At 45.6% G+C, this 27,481-nt stretch overlaps 2 protein-coding genes across 3 annotated transcripts; one reads left to right on the forward strand and one right to left on the reverse strand.

The window, feature by feature from the left end:
• The first annotated feature begins 2,606 nt into the window (after positions 1-2,606).
• LOC130209975 (ETS-related transcription factor Elf-2-like) lies at positions 2,607-11,145 on the forward strand. Of its 2 annotated transcripts, none has more exons than XM_056439935.1 (9): positions 2,607-2,885; positions 3,517-3,600; positions 4,787-5,090; positions 5,425-5,529; positions 6,171-6,290; positions 6,542-6,625; positions 8,874-9,066; positions 9,144-9,398; positions 10,012-11,145. In XM_056439935.1, exons 2-9 carry the CDS (start codon positions 3,526-3,528, stop codon positions 10,559-10,561), a joined length of 1,686 nt encoding a protein of 561 aa, XP_056295910.1. In that variant the 5' UTR covers positions 2,607-2,885; positions 3,517-3,525; the 3' UTR covers positions 10,562-11,145. The 2 variants fall into 2 exon arrangements, with proteins under 2 accessions (XP_056295910.1, XP_056295911.1); XM_056439936.1 differs by having other exon boundaries at positions 6,174-6,290.
• A 672-nt stretch (positions 11,146-11,817) lies between these two features.
• nocta (nocturnin a) lies at positions 11,818-27,013 on the reverse strand. The gene is made up of 3 exons (XM_056438724.1): positions 26,598-27,013; positions 14,275-14,520; positions 11,818-13,413 (listed from the first exon to the last, which is right to left on the reverse strand). Exons 1-3 carry the CDS (start codon positions 26,818-26,820, stop codon positions 12,542-12,544), a joined length of 1,341 nt encoding a protein of 446 aa, XP_056294699.1. The 5' UTR covers positions 26,821-27,013; the 3' UTR covers positions 11,818-12,541.
• Positions 27,014-27,481: the final 468 nt, after the last annotated feature.

The following is a 27,481-nucleotide window of genomic DNA, read 5'->3' on the forward strand; positions in this document are numbered from 1 at the left end:
TGAAGACATGAAGGAGGAGGACATGAGGGAGGACAAATGGACTGACTGATGTTCTTCAATCTTTATACATTTTACTCAGCAATGTTATTGTTTCCAGTGAGATATTCATAACTTCATGAAGTGACTTTGCTGTTGTAAAAATAATGGTTGTCTAAGGTATTATTTAGTCACAAAGACAAACAGAGTATTGATAAGAGTAGCTCCTAGTAGTAATAACACCCTAAATATATCTATAAATACCTGAATGACGCCATAGTTGTCTCCCCACTTAGAAAGCGAGGCCTGGGGGTATGTAGTTCTGCAACTCACCACTAGATGCCGCTAAACCTCACGATTCATTTAAACTTGTTGAGAGGAACTTCTAACTGCATGAAACAGTCTCAATTGAATACTGATGCTTCTCTATGACCCACAGATGAGGAGACCCCCCAGCTATGTCTCCATTGTTATTCTTCATGCTTGAAATCAGATGAAATTGTGCAGGTTCACCAGAAGCTCCTTGTTGCCTGTCAGCAGCTCCTCCTCCTCCTCCTCCTCCTCCCTGGTGCTGATGAGGCCCAGGCCCAATTTTCTTCAGGAAATTGCCAATTTTTTTAAAGCAAGCTCTTATGATGTGATCATATACATTAAAACAAGTTTTTTTTGTCAATAGTTTTGGTTATTCGGAATTACAGATTTCTGTATTTTTCTGTGCTCTTCTCTGTGCAATTAAGTGGGCACAACTCTGTTATAAATAAAACAATCATGTCTGGTAGTACAGAGCTCCAAGATTCAATACCATTTTAATCCGATGACTGTTGGTGGCTTGCTTGGTGATCGTGAATCAAATGTGATCGAATTACACCTACCCAGGCCAACGTTTTTAAATGTAAAACATAAATCTAAAATGTGTTGAAGGTGGCACTACCATCCATGTGCCACCTGCCCCATAGATCTGATCATTCCTAACCATGCATACACAGCAGGAATACATACTTGTGTCTCGTTAGCCCCTACCAGCTATAATAACAGTGTCCAGTTTGCGATTTAGCTTTATTTTTTTCGAGAAAAAAATTATAAAACACAGAAGCATATAATATGAATACATATCAGTATATTACTTTTTCTCATATTTTCATATTTATTAGAGGCTTCCATAATAATATTAATGAAATAATATCAATGTTAATAAAACTGCCAATATTCACAATCGATAAAGTTGATTATTTCCCTAAAATATTACCAGACGTGAATTTAACGCTGAAAAAAAAAGTAAGAACAAACCTTTTCGTAAGTTTGGACCGGGCGGCCTCCCTTCAGCCTACGGAGCTCCTGTCTAGTTCGAAGAGCTGGTTAGCATCATAGCTAAAGTAACAGTAGCATTTAGAAGCCAGCAGCCAATCAGAGGCAGAGTTATGGTGGGTCTTCAAGGCCCACTGAGGTGCCGAGCTGCTTGGACGGATCAGGGACTGACACGTCCACCCGGATTCAAGCATGTACAGATTGGATTTATGAGGTCAAAGGTCAAGGTTACTGTGACCTCACAGATGTCCAATTCTCGTGAATGTGTTGTGTCAGGAGCGAATTTCCTCAAATTTGGCACAAACATCTATTTGCTATCAAGGGTGTACCTGTGGTGGTCAAAAGGTCACTGTTCCCTCACAAAATAAATAGTTTTTTGTGTGAAACAAGTTAGAGTAGTGGAGAAATGGAACAGTGTACACATCTTTGCATTACAAGTCATAATACATCTGAAAAGTTAACAACAGTTTTTAAGGGAGGTAACACATTTACATCTTTTAGTCATGAGGACATGTTGGCTACTTTGCATGTGAATAAGGTGTCACAGTGCATGACAAAAACGTCAAGCTTAAAGAGATTCATTGAAAACCTTCACCTGAGAGGATCCCCAAGTCTGCCAATGATAACTATTTCACACTAATATTAAGCATTATTTGAGAGATTATACGTACTGCGTATACTTCGATTACTTTGTGGTTGTATTGTGAAATAGAAAATAGACTGTGTATTTTCTTTTATTCTTTTATTTACTTTCTTTTATTCTGTATTATTTTATTGTAAAGTGACCTTGGGTGACTTGAAAGGTGCCTCCAAATGAAATGTATTATTATTATTATTATTATTGTGTCCCTTCAGTCCTACATCTCCTTGTTTTCGGACGAATTTGAAAAAGTGTGAACCTAACCTATCCTTTAATAATCACAAAAAGCTAATCAAATTAATAAAGAGCTTTGTACCTCTTATTCTCTTGATTATTCGACTATGGCATAACTGTACTGTGTAATTAACATATTTGTGTAAATTATTCATTAGAGTAGATTAGTGAGGATTTCCGAGTTTACATTTTACAAAATAAAAGCACTTCAGTGGCTCTTGAATGGCACTTTTTGTCATTTGGGTTTCTTGAATAAATGTTACTCTCTTGATTCTTGTTGTTCTGTGAACACATGTTTGAATGCACTTATTGTCAGTCAATGTGGATAAAGGCGTCAGCTAAATGTAATGTAGTGTAAACACTACACGTGAGATTGCGCCCATTGTTTTTTGTTTGGGTGCTTTGCCGTCATGACGTCACGGCGCTCCGCGCTCGGACCCGCCTCGATCCGCTGCAGCGAAGAGGCGACGCGCCGGAAAGCTACAGGGTAGCAAGAAACGAGCCGCGATCAAAACACAACCCCGGGGGCCCGCGTCCGCGTCCGCTCTCTCTTCAGATCTCGGCGCAGGACGGCGATAGGTGTCCGCAAAGTGGTTTGCAAGGGACGGACGACGCACGAACGCTGGTTTTATGCGAGCAAAGGAAGTACTCTGGGCTCGACAACTTGCCTGACGTTAGGCCCAGGTAGCGATAGCCGCGGAGCTTTTTCTTTTTGACAAGCCAAAACAAGGTAAGGGAGAGGAAACTCAATGCAATAACACACACGCGGGCTCGGATAGAGCACGGCGACCGGTGCGGACCGGTCCGATTGCACTCTTGGTCCACCGGCGGCGGTCGACTGCACCGACCAAGCTAGTTGTGTACGCTAGGCGCGCTGTCAATGTTTGCAAGCTGTATGCTAACGTCAACTGTCTCGAGCTCGTCCACTAAACTTCATGCGAGCTAGCCGTGGCTTTTTAAAAGCAGAGCGCGCAGCGCGTGTTTGTTTTCGCGGGACGACAAATGTGCGACGGGACTAAAAGTCCCACGACTCGGGCAGGAGTGAAGTCTGGCTCGCGAGCAGCAGCTTAGACGTCACCCGGAGAGTTTACGCGGTAGTTGTAGCTCCGGACTCGCCGCGCACGGAGGCGCGAGGAGCGGCTCGGGAAGTAAACACCAGCCCGTGTGGTCCCGAGCGAGGGACGCCGCTGGACAATGAGTCGTGCTGGCATTCTGTATTGCGTGTGTTTTGGGCTCAGCGTTAAGTCATGAGAAGAGCCGTGGGGCTTCCACATGACCACACAAACAAACAAACAAACACACACACCCGGGTGTTTACCACCGTCTCCAGCCTGACCTCATGTCCCTTCTTGTGTCGGTAGGAATGAGTGATGACCTCTGTGGTCGTGTCAGATGGTGGAGGGAACATCGTGGAGTATGTCACCGTGGTGGAGGAGCCTCAGCAGGTAAGCCGTTTATAACAACAACAACAACAACAACACAAGCTGCCACGGACTTCAGCAAAGCCGTTATGTAAAAGTTAAAAGAAAAAGCTGGTTGTATTAGGATTAGAATTGGATGTGTACCAGAATAGTGCTTAACAATAATATGAAATAGAAAATATAAACCTCTGCGATAAAATATGGAAAACAAACAAATATGAGTATGTTATTAAACATGTCATGTGTATATTAAAAGAGAAGAGCTGTGTATATATAGTTTGTATAGAGTATGTGCCATATAAATCAGTTAATTATCACTGGAATAGCCTATTAGTATTGTTTAGTGCTTTAAGCAAAATGTAATCAATAATTCAAGTGGCAGTTGAGTGGCTTTGCTTTAACTCACAATTATGAGTTATAACTATAGAGTAATGACAGATGTATTTGATAGCTGTCAGATTTGTGACCTGTATTATATAATACCGACTACTACGTTTACATACACACTATCATTCCACCATTATTCCCAATATTGCAATATTCCGAGGTTGATCTGGATCCTGTAAACATCATAGTGGATATTCTGAATTAGTCCTTATTCCCCGACTTAGACTTGTGGAATATGCTCGTATTCTTCAGCTGTTCGGGGCATTCTGTGGACATTTATGCAGAATATGTGCATCGACTGAGCGTTCTATGGCAGTATGCAACACACAGCCTCTCACCTGCTTACAACCAGCTCTGTGGGTTGAACAGTATCCAACTAGCCAACATGTTTCCTAGAGGAGAAACGCACCTACTTTTTAAAATCGTGAAGGACTCGGATATCAACGGGTTTTTGAATATGTGCAAATGTCTGTTGAAGGACTGAAAGAGGGAGGCTGTAATCCGAGTATGTATGGATCATGTATTTAGTAGCACCTGTAAGCGGCTTTCTAGGAACATCGTCTTTTTCTTCAGAAAGGCAAACACAGAATATGATGTGCATGTAAACGTAGTTGCTGTTTTACACCCTGCACACGCATCACAGTCCAGGACAGAAAAGGTCCAATATCCAAATTCAAGTGATTATCATAGAATATCTACTGGTGTACACGGAAGGTGGCGCAGATGTTAAACGTTGGACAAGTTTGTGTAATAATGGCATTTTTTTTTTTTTTGGACCTCACTAAAAATATCACTTCTTCTCACATCTTTCCAAACTGTCCAGTGTGAGCAGCAGCAGGTTGAGGATGAGGAAGAAGAGGAGGTAGTTGAGGAGGAAATCGTGGCGGTGATCGTGGAAGGTGGCGAGGAGGTGGAGGAAGATGTGGAGGAGGAAGAGGAGGAGGAGGAGGAGGAGGAGGGTGTGCTGCTGCAGGAAGAGGGCTGTCCGGCGGTGATCGTGGAGGAGGTGTCCAGTGCCCAGGTGGAGGAGTGCTACTCTGCACAGGTCCTGGTCTACGACGACGAGACCTACCTGATGCAGGATGTGGCCGAGGAGCAGGAGGTGATCACCGAGGTGTCGGAGACTGGTAAGAGGCTCTCTGGATGTTGCATCAGAAAACGTAAAGGGAGGAATGGTGGATTATTTACACATCTCGCAGCGTCTGAACAATGTTTCCTCTGTCGAGTCGTCTTCTCAAATTGAAATGGATCCGATTCCCCCTCATCCTCTGTCGAGAGCTGTTGATGTGTGTGACTGCAGCAGACTGACCTCTGCTGGCAGCAACAAATACTCTCACTAGTTTTACTATTTACACCCGAGCACTGGGAACGGATGTAACCCCAGACACCCAGTTTGAAAGTGCTAACTGGGGACACCCCCTCTTCCTCTTTCTCTTCCTCCCTCTCTGCTCTTCTTCTCAGTGGAGATGTCCGGTCACGACATGGTGTGTTTTGACAAAACCTTTGAAGCGGCCGAGGCTCTTCTCCACATGGAGTCCCCCGGACTGCACAATGACCGCAACGCAGGTAAAATGCCCACAAAAGTTTTGGAAAAGTCCTGGACATTTGTTATATTCACATGTTCATTTACGTCGAGTTTAAAATAATTCATATGTTTTTGAAAGGAAGACTCTCAAATTATGAGCTGGCATACGCCAAGTCCAAACTGATTTGCACATAAAAGATAATAGTTTGATTAAAAGAATAAACATTTATATAAGTGTATAATAATGTTTATTATTTTAATCAAACTATTGTCTCTCATTCATTTGTTTCATTTAAGGTATATTGTATGCTTTGTAATTCTCATTGTTTGAATACTACATTTTCAAAAAGTTTTTATGTACACACCGAGATTTCAGTTTGGTCATGGAAATTTGATTTAAAGTCCTGGAAAAGTCCTGGAATTCCACTGGTCAACATGTGTACGAACCCCGAGTAAACTTTGAACTTGACATGAGGGCGGTATCTGTTATCTCGGGTGATTGCAGCAGTCTCCGTCTGTTTTAATGCGCAGAACGATGGTCCCATGGATCAACCCAGTCCAGGCTCGTTCGCTCCCCTCTGGCTCCGAAAAAAAAATATTTTTAGAATAAATGCTACGTAGTCCATCCTATTGTTTCGTCCAGGATAATTGTGACGTAGTTGTGACCTCACCTCCCTCCCAGCAGAGGACGTGATGATGGAGACGGTGGTGGAGGTATCGACAGAGTGCGGCCCCATGGAGGAAGAGGAGTCCTTCCCCATCCCTCCAGAATGTGAACCTGCTGTCAAGAGGAAGAGAGGAGGTCAGTGTCACCACAACACAGCTGATTTCATGCACGGCTCTCAGGCCTCAACGCGTGTGTACAGGAGGGGCCACACAGCCTCTGTCGGTCCCTCTAAGGTCAGTCATTGCCTGGAGCTTGTTGCTCGGGGGGCCTCATGCCCGAGCCGTACCAGATAAGTCGGTGAAGTGGTTGTTTTCACATGAGATGACGGTGCGCTGCGGGAAGGCTCACGTTGGGATTTCCCTCTTGTGCCTGTTTGATGCGTGCAGGTGGACGCAAGCCCAAGACGAACCAGCCCTCGTCCAACGGCTCCTTTGACCTGGGGATGAAGAAGAGGCAGAGGGAGGGCAAAGGTCGGTCCCAGCTCTGAAGTCCACAGCATGCCGTAGATCCAAAGAGTTTTTGTTTTGGGGTAGGGGGGGGGGGGAGGGTCAACTGGCCAACTGGCCGGCCGGCGTTCATGAGATTGGAGTGGGACATGGAGAAAATGTGGAGTGGTGCTCTTCGCAATAAAACATCTTTGATGAGACGTGTCGAGTCTCGGCCAATCAGTGTTCAGATGTCGACAGCGTTTGGGAAGTTAGGTTAGCTTGAATGTTAGGCCGCTCCATCTGCTGCTGTCACGCTGCACGGTGTATCGATACTAACAAAGTACCCGTACGTTAAACACGATGTGATTTAGCATATTTGTTGTATCAATACTTCATTAAAAGAGCGCGATCAGAGCACACGCGCTGCTCTGTGTCAAGCTGTCTGCACGCAATGCGCTGCGCAGCGCTCACAGCGAGTGGCGTCAAGTGGCGGAGCTTTTGAGACTTAAAGTCTTCAGCTTTAAAAAAAAGAAGAAAAAGATGATTCCAGAAGTGAAATGTTTCAGTTCTTTGTCTCCAAGGCAGACAGTCTGTAAAGTTCTGTAACTCTACAGCTGCTCCTCCTGATGAACTCTGTATCATCTGGTCAGATACAGACAAACGGCCTCATAGTGTATAATCAATGCTATGATGGGACCATGTAGTTTCATTCATATCTGGCTGTATTAACACTAATATTACTGTCATTTGTTAAGTGTTGAAAAAGTTGGTAAAAAGTGAACCATACAGATGTTTTATTTATTACTATTATAGACAAATTTACCAGTATCGTATTTATGGTATCATATTGTTTTTATGGTATTGTATCGAATTCTGGTATAATGATATTTATGGCAGGTATCGTATAGAAGTTATAATGTTAGTGACAGCCATGTAGAGGCAGAACAGAATCAAGGAACAGAGTCATGGCTCAGCAGAGCTCACGAGTCCTTGTTGTTCAGGCCAAAGAAAGGGAAGTTGGTTTATGAATGACTTTAACCATATGATATATCATGACAACGCATATTTTTTATTACTATCATTATATCATTAATAATATTTCTACTTTATACATTTTGTTGTAAAACTACCAAAGTTAAGCTAAAAATATTATTAGATTAATCAATTAGTTGCTTAAGAGAAGAAAAAAAAGAAAAGAATTGTTGATAATAATTTCACTTTAAATATTTAAAAAAACATTTTATGGTTCCAGCTTCTTAAATTTGTGTGGGAAGGTTTATTATATATTATTGGTTATTGGATGAAATAAGGAACAAAAGAAATTAATTTCAAAAATAATGTAGAATTTTTTTATTTTTTTTAAGTGTTCAAGTGCACACAAGTTACTTGATTTGTAAAATAGTGTAACGTGGGACTTGTTAACCTGTGTGATTGTCGCTCAAGTGGGCCGTAGAGATTTCTCTGAATGGGCCTCGCTCCTATTCACACCTGGGCCCATGCAAAATAAATATTACTGAATATTTCAAGGTGTTCCGGTCATATATATATATAATATTCTCATTGGAAGGGTTTGTGGACACTGACTTAGTCAGAGCAGAGGACCCCCACCCCGTTGTCACCTTTTTCACCCCTCATGAGTTTGCAGATATGCTTTATCTGGTCCTAAACCCGTCTCAACATCGTCCTGGTCCTCGATATGACCTCCGTGAGTAAACGGACCATCATAGAGAAGAAGATCTGTTTCTATATAGTTATTCTTTAAACTCCTTGAGCTCAGACTCCAGCAGAGGCCAGTCCACCGTGGACAGACCCAGATCCGGTTTAGCTGCAGCCTCTGACCTGCAGTCTGAATATTTTATGTCATAATACAGCTCCAAATCATGAAGTTTTAAGTTCTTGTTTTGCTCTTGGATTTTTAAAGAGGTTCTCCTCCCCCAATGTGCTTCATGAGAGCGAGTAAGGCATATAAATAAATGTTACAGCGGGATTCGAGTTATAGTTCGGAAATTAAAGACAAATGTAGGTAAGCTCATCATTTATAACAGATTTCATCGTTTGACCGTTAGTTAATGCTACTTTTCAGTGAATTAGTTCAAGAAATACATTCCATATAAAATGTTATTTTCAAGTCTTAATATAGCAACCTAAGTATCTCATCATACATCCGTAATTCTTGATGCTGTATTCACACCAAAAGCATTGTGAATATTCCTGGAATATAAGAATATTTGGTATACAGCCAGTGTGATTGTTGTTGTTAAAATTGTGCTTTGTCCTCTTCCCCCTTAAGGCAACACCACCTATCTGTGGGAGTTCCTGCTGGAGCTGCTGCAGGACAAAAACACCTGTCCCCGGTACATCAAGTGGATGCAGAGGGAGAAGGGCATCTTCAAGCTGGTCGACTCCAAGGCCGTGTCCAAGCTGTGGGGGAAACACAAGAACAAGCCCGACATGAACTACGAGACCATGGGTCGAGCCCTGAGGTCAGCCCGCCACCCGACCCCTCTGTTGCCCAGAGCCGACGACCTCGTTCTGATATTGTGTGTGTGTGTGTGTGCAGGTATTACTACCAGCGCGGTATCCTGGCCAAAGTGGAGGGCCAGCGGCTGGCCTACCAGTTCAAAGAGATGCCCAAGAACATCCGGGTGATCGACGACGAGGAGGAAGGAGAGGAGGCGGAGGACGGCGAGGGCGTCCTGTCCGGCCAGCTGCCGGCTCACCAGCACGCCACCGTCAGCCTGGGCGCCAACTCTCCGGCCGCCGCCCAGCACCAACAGACCTACATCACCGTCATCGGCGGCAACGCCGGCGCCAGGTCTCTGCTCGCCGCTCGTCACGCTATGAGCATGTTAGAGTGTGTTTTTAATAGGCTGCTGGAACGTGCAGGTCACAGCTGAAGTGATCACGTTATCTGTCAAATGTAAATATGACTTATAAACTGCGGCAGGTTTCATTATCATCACCGTCGCATTGAAAATGCGGAAGGCTATGTTTTGATCGCCGTGTATTTATTTATTTACTTACGGTGTTACTCGCATAACTCAAAAAGTCTTAAACCGAATCGCATGGAATTTGGTGGGATGATTGGTTATTATCCTGGGACCATTTGATTAGATTTTGGGATCGATCGGGTCAAAGGTTAAGGTCAAGGTCATGAAAAGGTCAAAATCTTTTTACCATAGCACGGTCAATTTCTATCCAATTGGCATGCAACTAATGCCCAATCTTGTGATATGTGAAGGTATGCGCTCTACCTAGTGCCCGTTCTAGTTATGTCGTGTTTTTATATATATATTCGTTTTAGCTGTAGACTGCACATCTTTTAACTCCGCCTTCCACAGGAAGCGACCCGTGAGTGTATGCTGGTCCCTGACTGTCGAGGGGTGTGGCCAATAATCCTCCCTGTGCTTTTTTTTTTTACCCTGCAGGCCCATCCGCGCCCTGCCAGTGGTCATGACCAACTCGCTGGGTCAGGTGACGTTTGACTCCTCCTCGATCCTCACCACCGCCTCGGGCGTCCCGGTCACGATCGGCAACGCCTCCGCCGGCGCCCTGCCGAAGCTGATCATCCAGGCTATGCCCGCCATGATGCCCGCGGGCTCCAAAGCGGGGGAGAAGATCACCATCATCACCATCCCGGCCAGCCAGCTCGCCACGCTGATGCAGTCCAACCCATCTGGCCAGATCGCGCAGCTCTTCCAGACGAAGCCCGTTGCGACGCAGATGGCGCTCGGCGCCGCCAAACAGGCCGCCTCGACGATCCAGCTGACGGCGGGCCGGCCGCTGCAGCAGCACCTCGTTCTGGCCCGGCCGGCGGCGGTGGCCCAGCCAGTGCCGCAGCTCACCATACGCTTCAACCAGCCTCACTCTTTCCCGCCCAAAACCCCCACCCAGCCCTCGAAGCCCCTCAGCAGTCAGCCGGCCGAAGCGGCGGCACTTGAGGCTCCACCGGCGGCGGCAGAAGCCACCTCTTCCTGAGTGCACCGGGGTCCTCCGGTGGGATACAGGAAGTGACCTTTGACACTGCTGAGAAAGTGCTGGACACATCCCCCCCCCCCCCACATAGTCACAGTGCTGAGTTGCTTTCTGATTGGCTCAGACAGTAGCCCGACATTGGTCTCCAGCGCCCCACAGAGGATTTAAAGGGACAGCCGCACACACACACACACACACAGATCCTTTCGGAGCTCAGGAGACGTGGGCAGCCTTAGATTGTAAATGAAAAGTCCTTTTTGTAATCAAACGTAATATAAATGTCTGAGGAGACTTGTAAACAGAAATGTAAAAAGCTTTTTTTGATACTCGGCGGGTATGCTTCAGGACGGACGTTTGAATTCACGTCTTTGTTTCCTCTTCCGTTTCATTGTCACAGTTTGTCTGCAGAGCACTGTTTTTTACAGTTCATAAAAAATAAAAAAAGGGAGTGAAAGAATGTCCAGATTAAAGAACGAAAAGATGTGCTGCACATCTGAAGGATAATATACTATTTTTTTCTCCTTTGCTATCATTGTATTGAAGTAGATTTTAAAATATGTATTATAAAAAAAAATGACAAATGTAAATCAAGACTGAAGTTGTCTTTTTCAGCCCTCTGAAAAATGAAATGCGTTATTTGTGTTATTTAGTGCTGCTAATTCTGTTTACTGTTCGTATACAAGCAGACTGGTATTAAGACCTGGTCAGCTATTATAAATACACACCTCTATGACCAACTATCGTATATTATGACTGGCATAGTATACTATGGCTCCTTAGTCTTTATGTCATCCTATACTATGCCTGTGACGTAGTATACTATGACTCTTTACGACGTACTATACTGTAACTTTTTTTTCGATATACTATACCTATCACATCCTACACTGAGTCTTTAAGACATCCTATCACTATGAGACACTATGACTCTATGTACTATAACTATGATGTGCTATGACTGACATACTAAACTGTGACATGTCATAAAGTCACAGTTTATACTTTGAGTTTTCTATTAGTGTGGACAGTCAGTCTTAAAGATCTGATTTGAGCTGCATATACATATACATGTATACATACATATCTGTATATATATATATATATATATATGTTTTATATATACTATCATTATTTTATGGCTGACTTTTATGACTGGCATACCATGACTTTTTATAATACTATAATATGACTCACTTTTTACATATATCATTATATTTATATTATATATAAATAATATACTGTTTTTTTCAGAAATAATATAACTTTATTACATTTGTAATATAACTTTATTACATATTTTTTAAACACACTTCAGGTTCACCTGAAACTCCTCCAGCTCAGACTGCGGCAGCAACCAGCTCATCGTGGACAGAACCACTTTAAAAGCTTCAACTGGTTTTGCCCCCAGTTTAGAGTAGTTTGTTATTGATTTTTCTTTTACTGTATAACTAAAAACCTGTCGTAACTAAAGAGCAGTCGAGAGTGACAGCGGTTCGCTCAATACAGAAGTCGTCGGATAGGAAATCAAGAATTAAAAACAAAAATTGGAGTATAAATAAAAACTTAATTTTTATATATACATCTATATATAAACATTTCTCCTCATTGTAGTCACAGCGACAACATTGTTTAAGTGCAGAATCGTCAAAGATTACTTAAATGCAAAATAATTAATGAAAAAACACAAGTAATTGTTGATTATTGTTTAACCAACTGATAGAAAGTACAGAGAACAATGTCATAAATTAATGTAATGATGGTCAGTTGGTCAAAGAGTTGAGCAGAGGAAGCACACAGCGGCCATGTCAGCTGAAGTTTGGGGATAGAAACTGGAGACTGACAAGTCAATGGATCAAATCCAAACTATTGCTCAAACTACAAGTAGCTTTTCCTTCAGAAGTGACGCTCTCCAGTCAGAGCGTCCGGCTGTTTCAACCAGTCACTCAATGCTCCTATTGGTCCAGGGCTGCTGCGATTGGCCGCCTACATCAGCCTATGGGGCTCCTCCTTGAAGCTGAGGTCGCAGAGCAGCGAGAGGTGGTCAGAGGGGTAGTGGTAAGAGGGCAGGCGGTCCGGGCCGATCTGCTCCTCCGTGGGGATGTCCAGCAGGCGCTGCACGCTCAGAGCGTCGCGGCTGTACCAGATGTAGTCCAGAGTGCTGCAGCTCTCTCCGGAGGGGCGGATCGTCCACGTGGTGTAGGCGGGCTCCGTCTGCCCGTCGGCGCTCAGCAGCTTGTACGCCGAGTTCAGGCCCAGAGCCGAGGAGCTGAACCGCCGGTAGACTTCCTCCGAGGGCTCTGCGTTGAAGTCTCCGCACACGACCAGGGGGACGGTGCCCCCCCCCCCCGCCGGCTCGGACTCGCCGCCGGCGCTTTGGGACGTGATGCTGCGCAAACTCCGCAGCAAGTCGGCGCCCTGCGCGCTCCGCAGCCTCTCCCAGCCGCTGCGGGCCTTCAGGTGGGTGACGGCCACGCACAGCCGCCGGCCGGTCCCTCGGCACCTCAGCGTCTGGACGACGGCCACCTGGTTGGTGGGCAGCGTCGTGGCCGACAGCCGCAAGTGAGCCGTGGCCTGCGGGGAGAAGCGCGAGCGGCGGTAGAACAGAGCGCAGCCGTCCGGGCCGTTGTTCCGCTCCACGTCCAGACAGGGGGACCAGGGCTTGGCCATGAAGCTGCCTCGGTAGCCGAGGCTGGCCATGATTGGCTGAAAGGTGTCGTGGTAGTGATCCACCTCCTGCAGGCACAGGATGTCGGGGCGGTAGGTGAGGATCTCCTCCAGGATCAGGTACTTCCTCTCCTGCCAGTTGAGCGCGTCCGGCGGACAGCGGGTGAAGCCGTCCTTCCCCTCGCCGAGAGCTGGAAGAGAGGATCGTGTTCACGCTCAACTCGTCCGTTATATTATGTCGTGTACAGGTGCGTTCGCACCAAAAGCGATGCCATTTTTCGCGTCGCCCAAAACGCGGGAGTTTACTCGCTCGACCATTTGCCGTGTTCACGCAAGGGGCGGGGCTTATCTCTGTCTCGTCTCCGTAAAGACCGTTATCTCCTTCATCCAGCAGAAGAACTAACCACTAGTTCTGCTTTATATTTGTCGTGGACGTCCCACACACTAACGCCCTCGTGGTTGGGTTGATGACGTCACCCGTAGGCTCACTCAGCTCGGTCACTTTCACCGATGAAGTTACTGTTACGTCCGAAAGACTTCCGCTTCCAGCGCTATGAGAGCGGAACATCTAAACGCTGTCATTGTGTTCATAACATTATAATATATGTTATTGTGTTCATAACATTATTGTCCGTCTTGTTCTGATTCAACAGCGGCGGGACAGCGATGACGCGCGGAGCAACTCGAGAGCCGATTGGCCCGAGTTGCGAGATTACCGCCTCAAAATTGAAATTTTTCAACTTGGGGCGAAAATTGCGCCGCTGTAAACGCGTCGCCCCAAACGCCCCAGAAAAATATTGCGTCTTATCGCAGCCGCACGCGTCTGTACGTTGACTTTTTATGGGATTCGGTCGCGTGGAAAAAATCGCATCGCTTTTGGTGTGAACGCACCTTTAGGCTACATTAGGCATCTTAGTTTTACGTGTTGGCACGAGTCGAACAAATCAAGTGTCCCCTCTGTCAGCTGGATTTACCCTCTGGGGACCATGAATGAACTGACAGACTAGAACAGACGGCAGAGCCACGGTGCGAGTCGGGTTTCTGCCGCTCACCTTGCGCCAGGATGTTCCACTGCATGATCCGTATGGGTGGGTGGAGCTTGTGGTGGCAGGGCTCCGTGCCGCTGGGACTGACCAGATCCCGATGTGGCCTGGCCGGACGCCTCTGCAGGGCCTCTTCACACTCTCGGAGCAGCTGGTCCGACTCGACCCTTTCCTGGTCTGGGTTCTCCCCCGGGTCCGGGTCCGGCTGGGCCAACGTGCCAAACAACCTGCTGCTGCTGCTGCTCTTCGGAAAAACTGATGAGGGGAAAGCAAGGGAGAAATAGGCGAGGGGTCGTTACCTTCGCATTGAAAATGCGGAAGGTTATGTTTTGATCGCCGTGTATTTATTTATTTATTTGTATGCGTGTTCCTCGCATAACTCAAAAAGTATAAAACCCAATCGCATGAAATTTGGTGGGGTGATTGATTATTATCCGGGGACCATTTGATTAGATTGTGGGATCGATCGGGTCAAGGTCACGACAAGGTCAACATCTTCTTTTTACCATAGCGCGGTCAATTTCTATCCAATTGGCATGCAACTAATGCCAACATGTTCATAATTCAATGCCCAATCTTGTGATATGCGAAGGTATGCGCTCTACCGAGTGCCCGTTCTAGTTAAAAATGCTTTGTGTAGGTGTGGCAACAACAACGAGCATTGAGAAAGGGAATGGGGATGGATGGATTAAAAAAAAAAATTGACCGGAGTATCTCTGGTGTCAAAATAGCACACATAAAGAAACATCCCTTTACCCCACGGTGTCCACCGGGCATGAGGACCGTACTTCTTCTTCACCACCGACATCAATAAAGACGCGGCGACGGACACGGCGCTTTGAGGAGGACAAAAGCTTTTGTGGCTATTTGGTTGCTTCGTCAGTTACAGAACACACTTAGAATTTGTTTTCCGACGACTCACTGAGGTTAACCGGTCAACAATCCAGCAAATAAAAAAAAAGGTAGAACAGGATTCTGACTTTATACGAATGGCAAGCTGGGAATCCAAATCTGAAGCCGTCAAAAGACGAAAGACTGGCTTTCTGGTAGACCGTTGAACCGAGGACCCCACATTCAGTCTCCATGCCAGAGAGAGGTGGACTTTGAGCAATGTGAACTGGACAAATCACTCATTCAACGCTGATGGAGATGTTGCCGTTGTCCTAGTAACAACTCTCAAGATGCTTGAATTCTACGGTGTTGCGTTTTATCCGTCGGCAGCGTCTGTTGTTGGCGACACACGAGTAAGTCGGTCTGGATGAGGATCGGAGAGTCTCGTCCAATGGAGACAGGACGAGCTTCAGATTGAGGTCCCGACCACATCCACCCGAACCACACGATGTCCAACCCGATACCTCCGTCACCCTAAAACCAGTGTGAGATGTGTGCAATGAGAGAGGCTGTCTGCGCCTCCATGTAGTGAAGTGATAGGGTAGCTAGGAGCTACGCCCTGAACGACGTCCATGCGACTCCTTTGTGGAAATAAAACAAATGTAGTTTACTGCCGGGGTTACCTCAAGTCTTTCGATGACTTTGCTGCAAGCGCAACTTTGGGAAAACCCCGGCCTCAAGCTCTACTCAACGTTTTCAGAAAGACTCTTTCACATGACCTGAAATTCAATTTAAGACCGACTCAAATAACTCAAGTACAGAATGCAGATAGAGCCGGGTATCGGAGTCAATATTATAGTTGAATGTTGCTTTTTATTGGGATACCTTTCCATTGTCTACAAAACCCCTTTTTGTCCATGAAGGAAATGGAACCCGCTGTACTCGAGTTTCTTTGATAAAAAAAGATGAATGACAAATCTTTCGATAATAAACGGTGATTTCAAACTTTTTACCCCGGGATGGCCACGCACGATGTCCCCTATGAAATATATTTTTACTGCTCTGGTCAGACATAATCACAATCTCCTGTTTTAACGGTTCCTGTTTTGTCTCGATTGATCACTAACCAACAATGTTGATGCATAACCTGCTGACCCACTTCCTGTTTCAGCAAGTAACACCTACTGTATATATATATATCAATATGTGCACTCTGATCGTCAACTTTAACTCTCAGATTAGAAACTTTAATTTGACTGAAAAAAACGGGTGGAGAGAAAGAGAGGGCCAGGACGGTCAGAGGGAGTGTGTGTGTGTGTGTGTGTGTGTGGTACGATTGTGTGTAGGACCTGGAGGAAGATGCTGCCGTTGAATAGTGGTTATATAATAAGAATGGGCATGTTGTCTAACAGTTGAGGGGTATAGGACTATCACATGTCGTGTGTGTGTTTGTGAGAGAGGATGTAGGGAAGAGAAAGACAAAGTGTGGGTTGTTCTTCTCTTAACCTGGTTAGTTCACTAATCTGATTTTGGGGTCAGTGTGCTCTGTTTCCTGTGATGTGAGGGTCCAGAACTGGGATTTATTTTGACACAAAGCTCACAATTGTGCAGGTCCAAAGGAAGCCTAAGAGGAACAGCCTGGGAATATTTGGAACACCGAAATTAGAGCCGTCACGGTGAGCGACAGGTTTTCATGGCATGACTTTCAAAATGAAGAGAGTCCAATTAAAACGGTCAGCCTTCGCCCAAACCTCTCAATAAAACACAGTGTCACCTGCTGCCAAACAATGCAGGGTTTACACACACACACACACACACACACACACACACACACACACACACGGACCCTGTATGTCCAATGTGTCGTAATTTCAATTAAATTCAGTTTATTTTGTACAGCCCATTATCACAAATTACAAATGTTCCTGAGAGGGCTTTACAGTCTCTACACACACGTAATGGTCCCTACTAACACGTGCTCCTTAAACTGTCCAGCTGTTACACTTTATTAAAACATAAAAGTATAAGACTAAAAATGACCTGATTCTTTTCCTTTCCTTTCTCGGTGAGCTCCCAAATGGCTCTTTTCTTCCTATTTGGCCGTTTTGCCACTTCCTGGTTCACTCCTGCCGATGATGACGCCAGCGGCACCACGTCGGTGCAACGCCGCCGCTGGGCAGACGACAGAAATCCAGCGGGTGGAAAAAGCCCATTGAAAAATGAGTTTTCCAAAAAAGGCACCCGTGGAGTGTTTTGTAATCTTACTTCACGAAGCAGAATCAGAATCAGAATCAGAAACAGTTTTATTGCCAGGAATGTTTACACAAACGAGGAATTTTTTTTGGCGGAAGGTGCAACATTTGGACATGACAAACAAACAACAATCAACACGACAGAAAGACAACAAGTAATGTGAAAGTGTTTGGGTGTGTGCTTCAAGTGGTGTGTTTTAGTTAAAAGTGTATGTTACGCGTGGCGTGTGATTAAGTTAAAGTGCATGTAAATAAAGTGGCATGTGTGTGGAGGAGGCCTCAAGTTAAAGTGCATGTTAAAGTGACGTGTGGAGGAGGCCTCCAGGAGGGAAGAAGAAGGAGGAGGGAGGAGTGGGAGGAAGAGGGAGGAGGAGGAAGAGGAAGGAGCGGGAAGAAGGAGGAGAGAGGAAGGTGGAAGAAGAGGTGGTAGTCCTGGGGGTGACAGTCAGTCAGTCCCGGGTTCCATTGATGAGCCCGACTGCCGACGGGAAAAAACTTTTGGTGTGGCGGGTGGTCTTTGTCATGATGGACCGCAGCCTCCTCCCCGAGGGGAGGGACTCGAACAGGGAGTGTCCAGGGTGGGAGGGGTCAGCGACAATCTTTCTGGCCCGCTTCAGTGACCTGGAAGTGAACAGGACCTGGAGGGAAGGCAGATTGCAGCCGATAACCCTCTCGGCCGAGCGGATGATGCTCTGCAGCCTGCACTTGTCTTTGGCTGTGGCTGCAGGGTGCCAGACGGTGATGGAGGAGCAGATGAAACACTTCAACGTGGTGACCTCATCTGACCCAACAACGACCTCATACTTCAACTTCATACGTAGTTGTGTGGATGCCGAGCGTTTCCACAATGACAATCATTCAAATTGCAGATTTGATTCAACAGATTCCACACCAACAGGTAATTGCACACAGACACACGTACGTACGTTTAGATACACCATTTTCTGTCTGGTTGTCCCCCTCACGGCGTCCTCTGATCCTTTGCTCTCCTTCCTTGTGGTTTGTTTTCTCGAGCAGGCGCTCTGCTGGATGCGGCTCGGCAATGACGGTGTGACTCATGAGTAGGGTTGGGTACCGGAAACCGGTGCCAATGTGGTACCGGTTCCAATACAACCGGTATTACCCGGACCGAAACGCAACGCACATTTCGGTGCTTCTTTCCGGTGCCTGAGCCGATTGAAATAGAAAAAAACTATTGTTGTGAACTTCTTAGGTGACTCCGCCCTGTCAGCAGGTTACGACAGCCTCTCATATTTAAGTTTAACAGCGGAGGCGTGGCCGTGTGTGACTAGTGAACCCGTGTCGAGGACACCAGCGTCAGGCTGGGCGCGACGGGGAGGCCATCACCGGTCCCCCTGAACACGTGGAGACCGATGATGACGAGCAGCCGTAACTCAGATTAGTACCGTATCGTTGATTGCAAGTCTTGCATTCATAAAAGTAGCCCAAGAAATAATAAATTAGCCATTATAACCATGCTTGAGCTACGAGCGTGACAGTCTGCTAGCAGATGTGTTGATGTCCAGCGGTCCCGGCTGTATACCCGGTGTTACCGGGAATATAATGACGGAGGAATAAAGACCGTGGGGCATCACTTTGTTTCAGTGTAACTCGCTGTCAGAAGCAACACTGTATTTGTCACGTGTCATCTTCAGTCCCTCTGATTGGTTGTTCTCTTTGCCCATCAAAACAGTGACAGGTTAACCCTATAAGGTCTGCACATGACAATACATATCACATCATATCATGGAGAACATGTGTTGTGTATGTTAACAGTCTGATATCCGTTGTGTGTCGGTGCTCCATGATAACGGCTTCTACAGGGAATATGGCCAAAGAGGTTTTTAATGTCCTCATTGTGCGTTTAAAAAAAAAAAACTAGCGGTTCAGGCACCGGTATCGTTTTAAAAGTACCGGTTTAGCACCGGTATCGGAAAAAACCCAAACGATACCCATCCCTACTCATGAGACGGTCCGGGTGGCTGCTGCCGTGGCGTCCGCATAAGAGGGTGACTCAGTCATGAACCGGCCCAGTCATGAACGCTCTGCCCTCTCCCTCGAGAAACAGAACGGCGGCCGAGGAAAAAACCAGGGGAGGAGACGCAGCACGCCGGAGTGACTCGCTGCAGTCTCTCGTTGCATGTTTGTTGCCACCGGCCGGGACTCTGAAAAGAGTCCGGCTCGATCTCACTGTAAACAAACTACCGGCTCTACTAACAAGTACAGTGTGTCTATCTTCTTCCTCCAGAGAAACACCTCACTGCTGCTCCTTCATCACCAACAACCCTCACACTGTCGCTCATCGGACTCGATCCCCAAGAGGGCACTATTTAAACTCAACATCTTATTTGTAATTTAAATGTTTTTGTTTTTTTCCCCCTCTCAGCTGATGTGAAATGCATGCTGGGAGACTTAATAATGAGCCAGACTGTGCTGGGTGGTGCTGATGACGCAGACGGATGACATTCCAGGTCATGGTCTCCTCTGCTGTGCAAACACGAGACAATACCCTGAATTAGCAGAGAGGCATATTAGATTAAATGGTGCAGGGTGCAAAAAGGAATGAAGGGTGGTGTTGGATACATGTGACTTTAAATCTACTGGCGATCTTCCACATCCATCCACGTGCCAATTCACATGAATGGAGAAAGGAAAAGGACTCTGGATTCAGCCAGCAGTGCATGTTTAAACTTTTCGGAACCATATTTGATTTGACATTCCTTTATTTGTCTCACAGTGGGGGAATTTCAAAAATATGTGGTGTATATATATGGTTTAAATATTGGATTTTCATGTGTGCAAATTAGAAATGATCTCTCTCCCAATATAAGTCTATGAGGAAAAAGGCGTATAGTGCAAAGTTTAATTGCACCGTTTAGGCTCTGTGAACAATTTGCATTAAAGCCCAGCACTCTTCCCTGGCGGCGAGGTTCAAACAGACCTCAGATCAGTTGTATGTTTTTGTTGGAGTGCTGCTGTGTCGACACTACCGAGCTAACTCAAAGGATTTCCCTTTTGAGTGGAAGATAATGGGCCTGATGGATAGATGTACACATATAGTATCCACTCCTTTGGTGATTATTCAACTCAGCCTGACCCCCAATCCCATTACACATGGTGTAACACCCTGTTCTGTTTCTCCTGTGTTCCGTGTCTCCTACGTCTCCTCTGTGTCTTCTCTGTCTTAATTGTTTAATTCCCTGCACCTGCCCTCAGCCACTCTTGTCTCGTTAGTGTCTGATGTCGTACACCTGTTTCCCCCCTATATATTGTGTCAGTCTTTCTCTTGTCTCCTGTTGGATTGTCGTCTCTAGTTCCGTGTCCTTTTCCCGTTATCCTGTCCGTATTCCTGATTCTGCCTGTTTGACCCTGCCTGCCCTGAACCTGGATTCTCAGCCTGCCCCTTTTTGGACCTTATTGTTTTGTTCTGTCAGGTTCTTGTCACAGGGTGAGGCTCAGGCGCAGAGAAACATGCTGGACTCAATATGACTAACAAAAAGGTGCTCTTTTAATGAGGCAAAAGTAAAAAAAAAAACAAGGAGACAAGGGAAAGACTGACACAATATATAGGGGGGAAAACAGGTGTACGACGTCAGACACTAACGAGACAAGAGTGGCTGAGGGCAGGTGCAGGGAATTAAACAATCAAGACAGAGGAGACATAGGAGACCCAGAACACAGGAGAAACAGAACAGGGTGTTACACATGGAGGTCAGTAAAGACCTGCTTGTTAGATTAAGAGTTTTAGCCTCCAGAGAAATACGGGGACTATTACAGAGACTAATTTAAGGCGCTGACCCAGGCCACGTGAGGATGTCCATGCATGTGTGTGACCTCACTATGACATTTCCTTGTCATAATAACTTAAATAGTCAACCCTTCGACATGGTTGGACCTGTTTTAAGACTAACTCAAACCACGGTTCCTGGATCATGTTTCACCAGCACACGTTTCTCAAGCGCAATATTTCCTTTAAAAAACGGTCACATAACACCGTGCTGTGTCTACTGACTTTCAGTGTTCGAAGTGCGCCACTGAAAAAACCAGCAGAATTCAGTGCACTGAAAGTACTCGGATGGTGCACTGCAAACGGGCAAAAAATGTAGTGTAAAACGATGGACACTACTCGCCCTAAACGGCCGCCATCTTGGCGACGTAGCGGAAGAGGAGGAGCCCTTTCGCCAGCTTTTCATTTTATTTCTAAAACAATGGCGGACGAGATGGCTACGGTAGCACAAGCGGTAGACCACGGAGGCTCCTGCCGCGATTGTGGAGGTATCGCAGTTTCCACATGGGGTGGAGAAAGGGGTAAACAAGGGACACAAAGAGGGCAAGAAGTGCATTCATTTTGTCAGTTTAAGTTTTGCGGGTATCGCAAGCAGATTTGCGTACGTCACTCCCGGCTTAATTTCGCGGGTGCCGTGAACAGATTTGCGTCCGTCACTTCCGCCAAGTGGTTAACGTAAGTGTTCCATTTGAGACAGCACTTATCAGCGACGCAGTGCACTGCAATACAGTGCACTGAATTGTAGTGCACTGTATTGCAGTGTACTTCGTAAAGTATGCGGTAGTAGACACAGCCCTGGTGTCAGTTTTTACTGGAAAGGCTGCCTGTCAAATGTAAAAGCCAAGCACTGACATACTTACACTTGGGTTTTGGCAGCTGTTGCCTGCCAGCCCTCTAGTTAGCCACTATCTGCCCAGTCCTGCTCGCCAATGTTGTCTTTGGCAAGTGTTCCCAAAACAAGCCCTTTAATCCATCAATTTCCTTCTGGGCAAGAAAACAACTTTTTAAAAGTGCCCCCTAACCCTACTGAGGTCAAATTTCTTGCGGTCGCATTTGTGAACATTACGGATCAAAGATATCGGCCACTTTATGTATTCCATCTCCGCCTCCAAAGTCCCAACAGTCAACTGGACGAGCAAGCGTCGGGCAGCTCTGAGCGCGGAGAAGACCTCGAAGCACCGATCTGCGTCTGATCTGGTGTTTCTGATGGGAAATGGAGAGTGTGAACTAGGCATAGAGGGACAGACAGGGCAGGGCGGCCTCCCTTTGTGGTGGTGGTGGTGGGGTGTAGTGAGGCTCAGCTGCAGAGGGGGCAATGGTTCAGGGAATGGTGCTGGAAGGAGGTGTAATTAAGCTCAGCTGCAACAGATGTTTTGATTGTGTATCTCCCCTATATATATATATATATACATCAGTGGCGGCTGGTGACTTTTTTGGGGGGGGGGGCGCAGTTTAAATATCACTCAACAATGAGAAGAAAAGAGGTTTTGAGTCGAATATTGTAAAAAACAAAGCTTTATTTCAAGAACACAGCGTGCTCAACACTGTCCAATAACAACTATCAACACACTGTAACTTTGGGCATGAGAGGTTCAGAGCAGCTTTAAGGAACATTGGGTTGGGTTTCAGAGGTTTGCAAAATAAAAGAGTTTCACCCTCACATAAAAGAGGTTCAGAGCAGAATAGAGTCAAAGAGATCACATGTTACATTGGGTGACAGAGCAGACCCACTCCTGTAAAGACAAGTAGCCTCCTCTCTTTAAAGTGGTCACTTTACTCTCTGGTTAAAGTCAATCATGTCTGTAACCAGCCTGTTTCCATTATTCTTGAGGGAATGTGTCTGTTTTTCAGAACTTCTTCGTTGTGTTTCGATGCCAGTTCGGTCTCCTTCTGCTGACTGTAAACAGGGTTAGCTTCAGGCTGTTAGCGAGTTAGCTTCATGCTCTTAGCTAGATAACTGCGGCAAGATTCGTGCTTTACACTTGTCTGAAGCTCTTTAGATCCCTCCCCCCGTTGTAGTCCAGAGAGTTTCAGTCCCTTTGGAACAACAGACAGGGGAAATTAAACAGCGCATTACTCACTGAGCCTCCAGCTGACAGCTCCGTTAGCAACCTGCTCGCGTAGCTCCGTGGAGCTCTCTGGGCTGAGGGAACGATACGTCTCTGATCTGCCGTATAGTCTAGTCACGTGAAATAATAAAACGATGTCATTGGCCAACGAGCGCATATTTTTGCGACCCAAGATTCACGTTTCATCCGCCAATGAGAAGCCGGTCCTTGCCGAAACAACTGAAATATTTTCTCGATGCCGTACACACGTTAGATCGCCTCCAAAAAGGGGAGGGGCTTCTCTCCGTGATAATGGCGATATATTATATTTTTTCACATGAACTTAAGTTGTTGTTGACAGGCTGACGGTCTCCCACACACAGTTAGCGCGTCAACACGGTATATTTACTATTTAAATGATTTGGCATATAATGTTTTTTGACAGGATGTTTTTTTTTTTTCATCTACACGTTTTAAGAGGGGCGGCGCCCTAGCGCCCCCTATGGACGAACCGCCACTGATATACATACACACTCATCAGAAGGACACAGAAGCAAATTCAAATGAACGCTAATGTTGCTCTGCAGCAGCTGAATGGTTAAATAAAACAACTAGGGCTGTCAGCGTTAACGCGTTAATCTATGCGATTAATTTGGCCGCGTTAACGCACTAAAATATTTTAACGCAACTTTGTTTACTTCCGGCGTTCGTTGAAGTTTTTACACTCCCCTGAGCGTCAAACCGCGGCAGTGAGGTTTAACACTATTTCCGTTTTTAAAAAATTATTTCTCCGCGAAAATAAGGAGCAGAAATCAGTTTAAACTCGTGGATGAATCAGTCGGGTTTCCTCCTGCTCCTCCTTCCTCCCGTCTCCCCCTCTGATACACAGAGGAACGGAGGGGCGACGTTTCGGGTAACGCGGCGCGGAAAGAACTCGTCACACGAAACCTTCACCGTGATTTGTCAATCCGTTTGTCTGTCAACATTTTGCGAAAAAAACAACCAATGATCACTCAGTAAATCACAAAGGACCTCCCACCTCACAGGTGAGGCTCATTAGCAGCCTGTCAGTCAGAGAAGACAGAGAACACGGCGCGAGGACAATGAGCCTCAATATATAGAGATGAGATTGTTCTGTAATGTTTGATGTATAACACATGGGTATGTGTCATATGCAAACGCCTTTAAAAGGTGAATTTACATTTTTTTGTAAAATGGAGAACATGACCCAAGACTCCAGAGGGTTAACGTGACATATTTGAATGTCAGTTAGTTTACCAAGGCCACTGGTTCTGCTGCTGTTCAATGTTAAAGATGACAGGACTAATGGTCTCAAATATATATATATTTTTTTACTAATCTGGATGTTTCACTGAAGAAACAATTTATCATCCACAATATTAAATACTTCGCTGGCACTATATAGGTAGGAGCCTCTTTGAAAACACAGCTCTGTGTGAAGTGTTGTCTATAAAAAGAAGAAAAAAAAACTTTTAATCGCGATTAATGAATTTCAAAATGTGCGATTAATTAGTACATTTTTTAATCGATTGACAGCCCTAAAAACAACGTTTGCAAAGTTTGCCATATCAACTTAAAAATATGCCGAAATATTCCGTCATTGCAGTTTTAATTAATATTGAACCCAGTGCAACGTCAAATCTTTCCATCACTTTAACCCATGTCCTTGTGTGACCTTGACTCGAGTCAGCTGTCCGTGTCCAGGCAGCGTCTGCTGCTGCTGCTTTGTTGCCGATTTCTCTTCCTTGAGCGAAACGAAACGAGGCCTTTGAAATGCAATCTGGTGGTTCACACGCGGAGGCTGGATTAACTCCTGCATTACGGCCAGGCGGGGCTCTTGATTTCCTCACCGTCCTCTCAACCTGTTTGGCAGCCAGTTAAAGAAGTGCAGAGTCACCGTTTGCAGGAAGGGAAACCGAGGCTGCTTGAGCAGATTACCACAGAGGAAACTGCTCAAGAACATCCTGTAGCTCAGTTTTAGAAAAGGAACAAATAGAAGTGGTTTCTAAGCAGCACGATTGTGCCGAGACCGGAAAGGAAAAGAAAGGAAAGCAATTTTAGTGAGCGCTAGAAAGGAGCAATATACAAGTTAATTTTCCATATTCAAACAGATCGTTTGTATTTTCTCTATATCGTTGATTCTCGTACAAATAGTTTCAAGAGGACTTGGGCGCGACATGTGGAAGCTCTCTCAAACTACACCCGACCAAAACAAGAAGAGCTCATTCCAGGCTTTCTGCCGTGTGTCTTTCTTCTTCTTCACGGCTCCACAGAAATGTGTCAACGTACGTGTTATATATGGTAGAGTCTTTGACCTCTCAGAGCTTTCGCAATCTTTTGTGGCAATGATGCGGCGATGATGATGAACGATACGGAGACTAGAACACGAGTAGATAACAATTTGGCTTTGCGCATGTGGTTCAGTGTTTTTAACGGGGTCAGGCGACAGAAAAGCCGTTGTGCATCTTCTCGGGTTATAGAATAGAACAACAGTGGGATTTACCTCCGCGCCTCCAACGCCTGAATGTAAAACAACAATGGACCGATTTGTCATTTACTTGCTTTTATTGACTGTCGTGTGCACAATTTATCTATAATACTAAACAGTCCAGTACTGTAGAGAGAATCCAGCTTATAGCTCATTTAATAATGAGGCTATGGCCTTAAAAGGAATTGTGCCGTTGACAAATACAGTAACCGTTTTAGTGCATTCTTAACAGGCCTGAAAATAATCTCCAGTCTATCACTGCCAGAAGAATTTGAAGGAAAAAAACAACAGTTTATGTCATGATATGTAAATAACAAAAAATGGCATTTGTGGACGTCATTCGGACCCAACCTTTGTGATCGCTATTGATTGCGGGATCAATGGAGGATCAATCGATGTCTTGTCTTATCTTATCTTAAATGCTTTTATATTGAGATATCTAGACATCTGTTTGGTTCGAAACAAATGCTGCGTAAACGTAGCTCTCCGCTCAAGCTGTCCAGAAGACCTATTTGAAAAGGAGCATTTGGTCCTGTGTAGAAACACAGAGCAACTGAGTCAAGTCCAACCAGTCCCGTACTGGTTCCCCTTGGAGGTGTTTGGTTGCTACAGGTCCATAACACATGTGGGGCAGATGTTGTGGGGAGGAAGTCGTCCTGAGGGGAGAACAACCTCAGCAACCAGCTTTTAGATACAGATGAAAATGCATCGCTGCAAAAAAAAGTTGCCCCCACAAAACAACGCAAATACGTTGAAAAGAGCTTTGTTGATTAATAAAAATTAAAAAAAATGGGCCTACAACTCAATAAAACCAAAATATATCATACAAAAAGAGAAGGAGTTGGTTTGTACCGCAGTTCGAGTCAAAGAAGATGACATGTTCCGCTGGATGATGAGTGCAGTACCTGGTGCTGCCCCGGTGACGGGTGTCCCGTTCGGCATTAGTTGGGGACAGGTCCCTTTGACTCCCCCTCCTCCTCCTCCTTCTCCTCCGGGGTGACAGCAGCGTGTTCCCCCCGGTGCTGAGACTGCTGCTGGATGTAACGGCCTCCTGGCTGTCGGGCCCCCCAGCGAGGAGGACACGCACAGTTGGCTCAGAAAAGCCGAACAGCGACGAGACGGATTCATTCCTTACTGTACCTGTACCGGATAAATAACTGTCCGGGAGCACCGTGCCGCTATTCTTTCACCTCTACTAAAATAACCAATACATATATTTAACGGAAAGCTTGATAATGTCTTTCTTCCACGCGACTCACAGGTGTAATTTCCTTTTTGTCGCCGTCCTTGCCAAGGTAACAGAAAGCCGGTTCCCGGCAAAAGTTACATCACGCTTCTCGTGAGTCACGGAAGTTCGGCAACTGAGGGTTGAGCCAAAGATGGGCTAGTCCATTACGCTGTTCCGATGACACAGAAACATGTTAAAAACTCACTACCTTCCATACGAAGTGAAGTGATTTCGTGGGAAATCTTCTTGACTGTTTTATTTTCCTTCGCAAACGAAATACTAAGTCTAAAATCAAAACATTTAAAAAACGGGACCCCCATCTTGTCACCAGTGGTTTGAGCCGCACCGAGTACATTACACAAGAGGCGGGAACCTGCGAGAAGAGAGGAATGACGACGCTGACGTCAGACTCAAGCACGCACGAGCGTTCATTTGAAACGTGATGGCCTTTCCCTGGAAACTGGACCTGAGAATCCTAAAGAACAGCATGTCCTAGATCAGATGTGTGAACCTAAAAAATAATAATCATCATCTTTTTTTTCTTCATACAAAGGTTCTATT

The sequence above is a fragment of the Pseudoliparis swirei genome, chromosome 19 (genome assembly GCF_029220125.1).
Source record: "Pseudoliparis swirei isolate HS2019 ecotype Mariana Trench chromosome 19, NWPU_hadal_v1, whole genome shotgun sequence".
Taxonomy (NCBI): Eukaryota; Metazoa; Chordata; class Actinopteri; order Perciformes; family Liparidae; genus Pseudoliparis; species Pseudoliparis swirei.

Coding starts and splice junctions, on each gene's coding strand:
- nocta (XM_056438724.1), bottom strand. CDS start 26,820: ATGAATCCGTCTCGTCGCTGTTCGGCTTTTCTGAGCCAACTGTGCGTG. Junction 14,521..26,597: donor CGTCACCGGGGCAGCACCAG/GTACTGCACTCA, acceptor TCCCCTCATCAG/TTTTTCCGAAGAGCAGCAGC. Junction 13,414..14,274: donor GTGGAACATCCTGGCGCAAG/GTGAGCGGCAGA, acceptor CCTCTCTTCCAG/CTCTCGGCGAGGGGAAGGAC.
- LOC130209975 (XM_056439935.1), top strand. CDS start 3,526: ATGACCTCTGTGGTCGTGTCAGATGGTGGAGGGAACATCGTGGAGTAT. Junction 6,291..6,541: donor TGTCAAGAGGAAGAGAGGAG/GTCAGTGTCACC, acceptor TGATGCGTGCAG/GTGGACGCAAGCCCAAGACG. Junction 9,399..10,011: donor GGCGGCAACGCCGGCGCCAG/GTCTCTGCTCGC, acceptor TTTACCCTGCAG/GCCCATCCGCGCCCTGCCAG.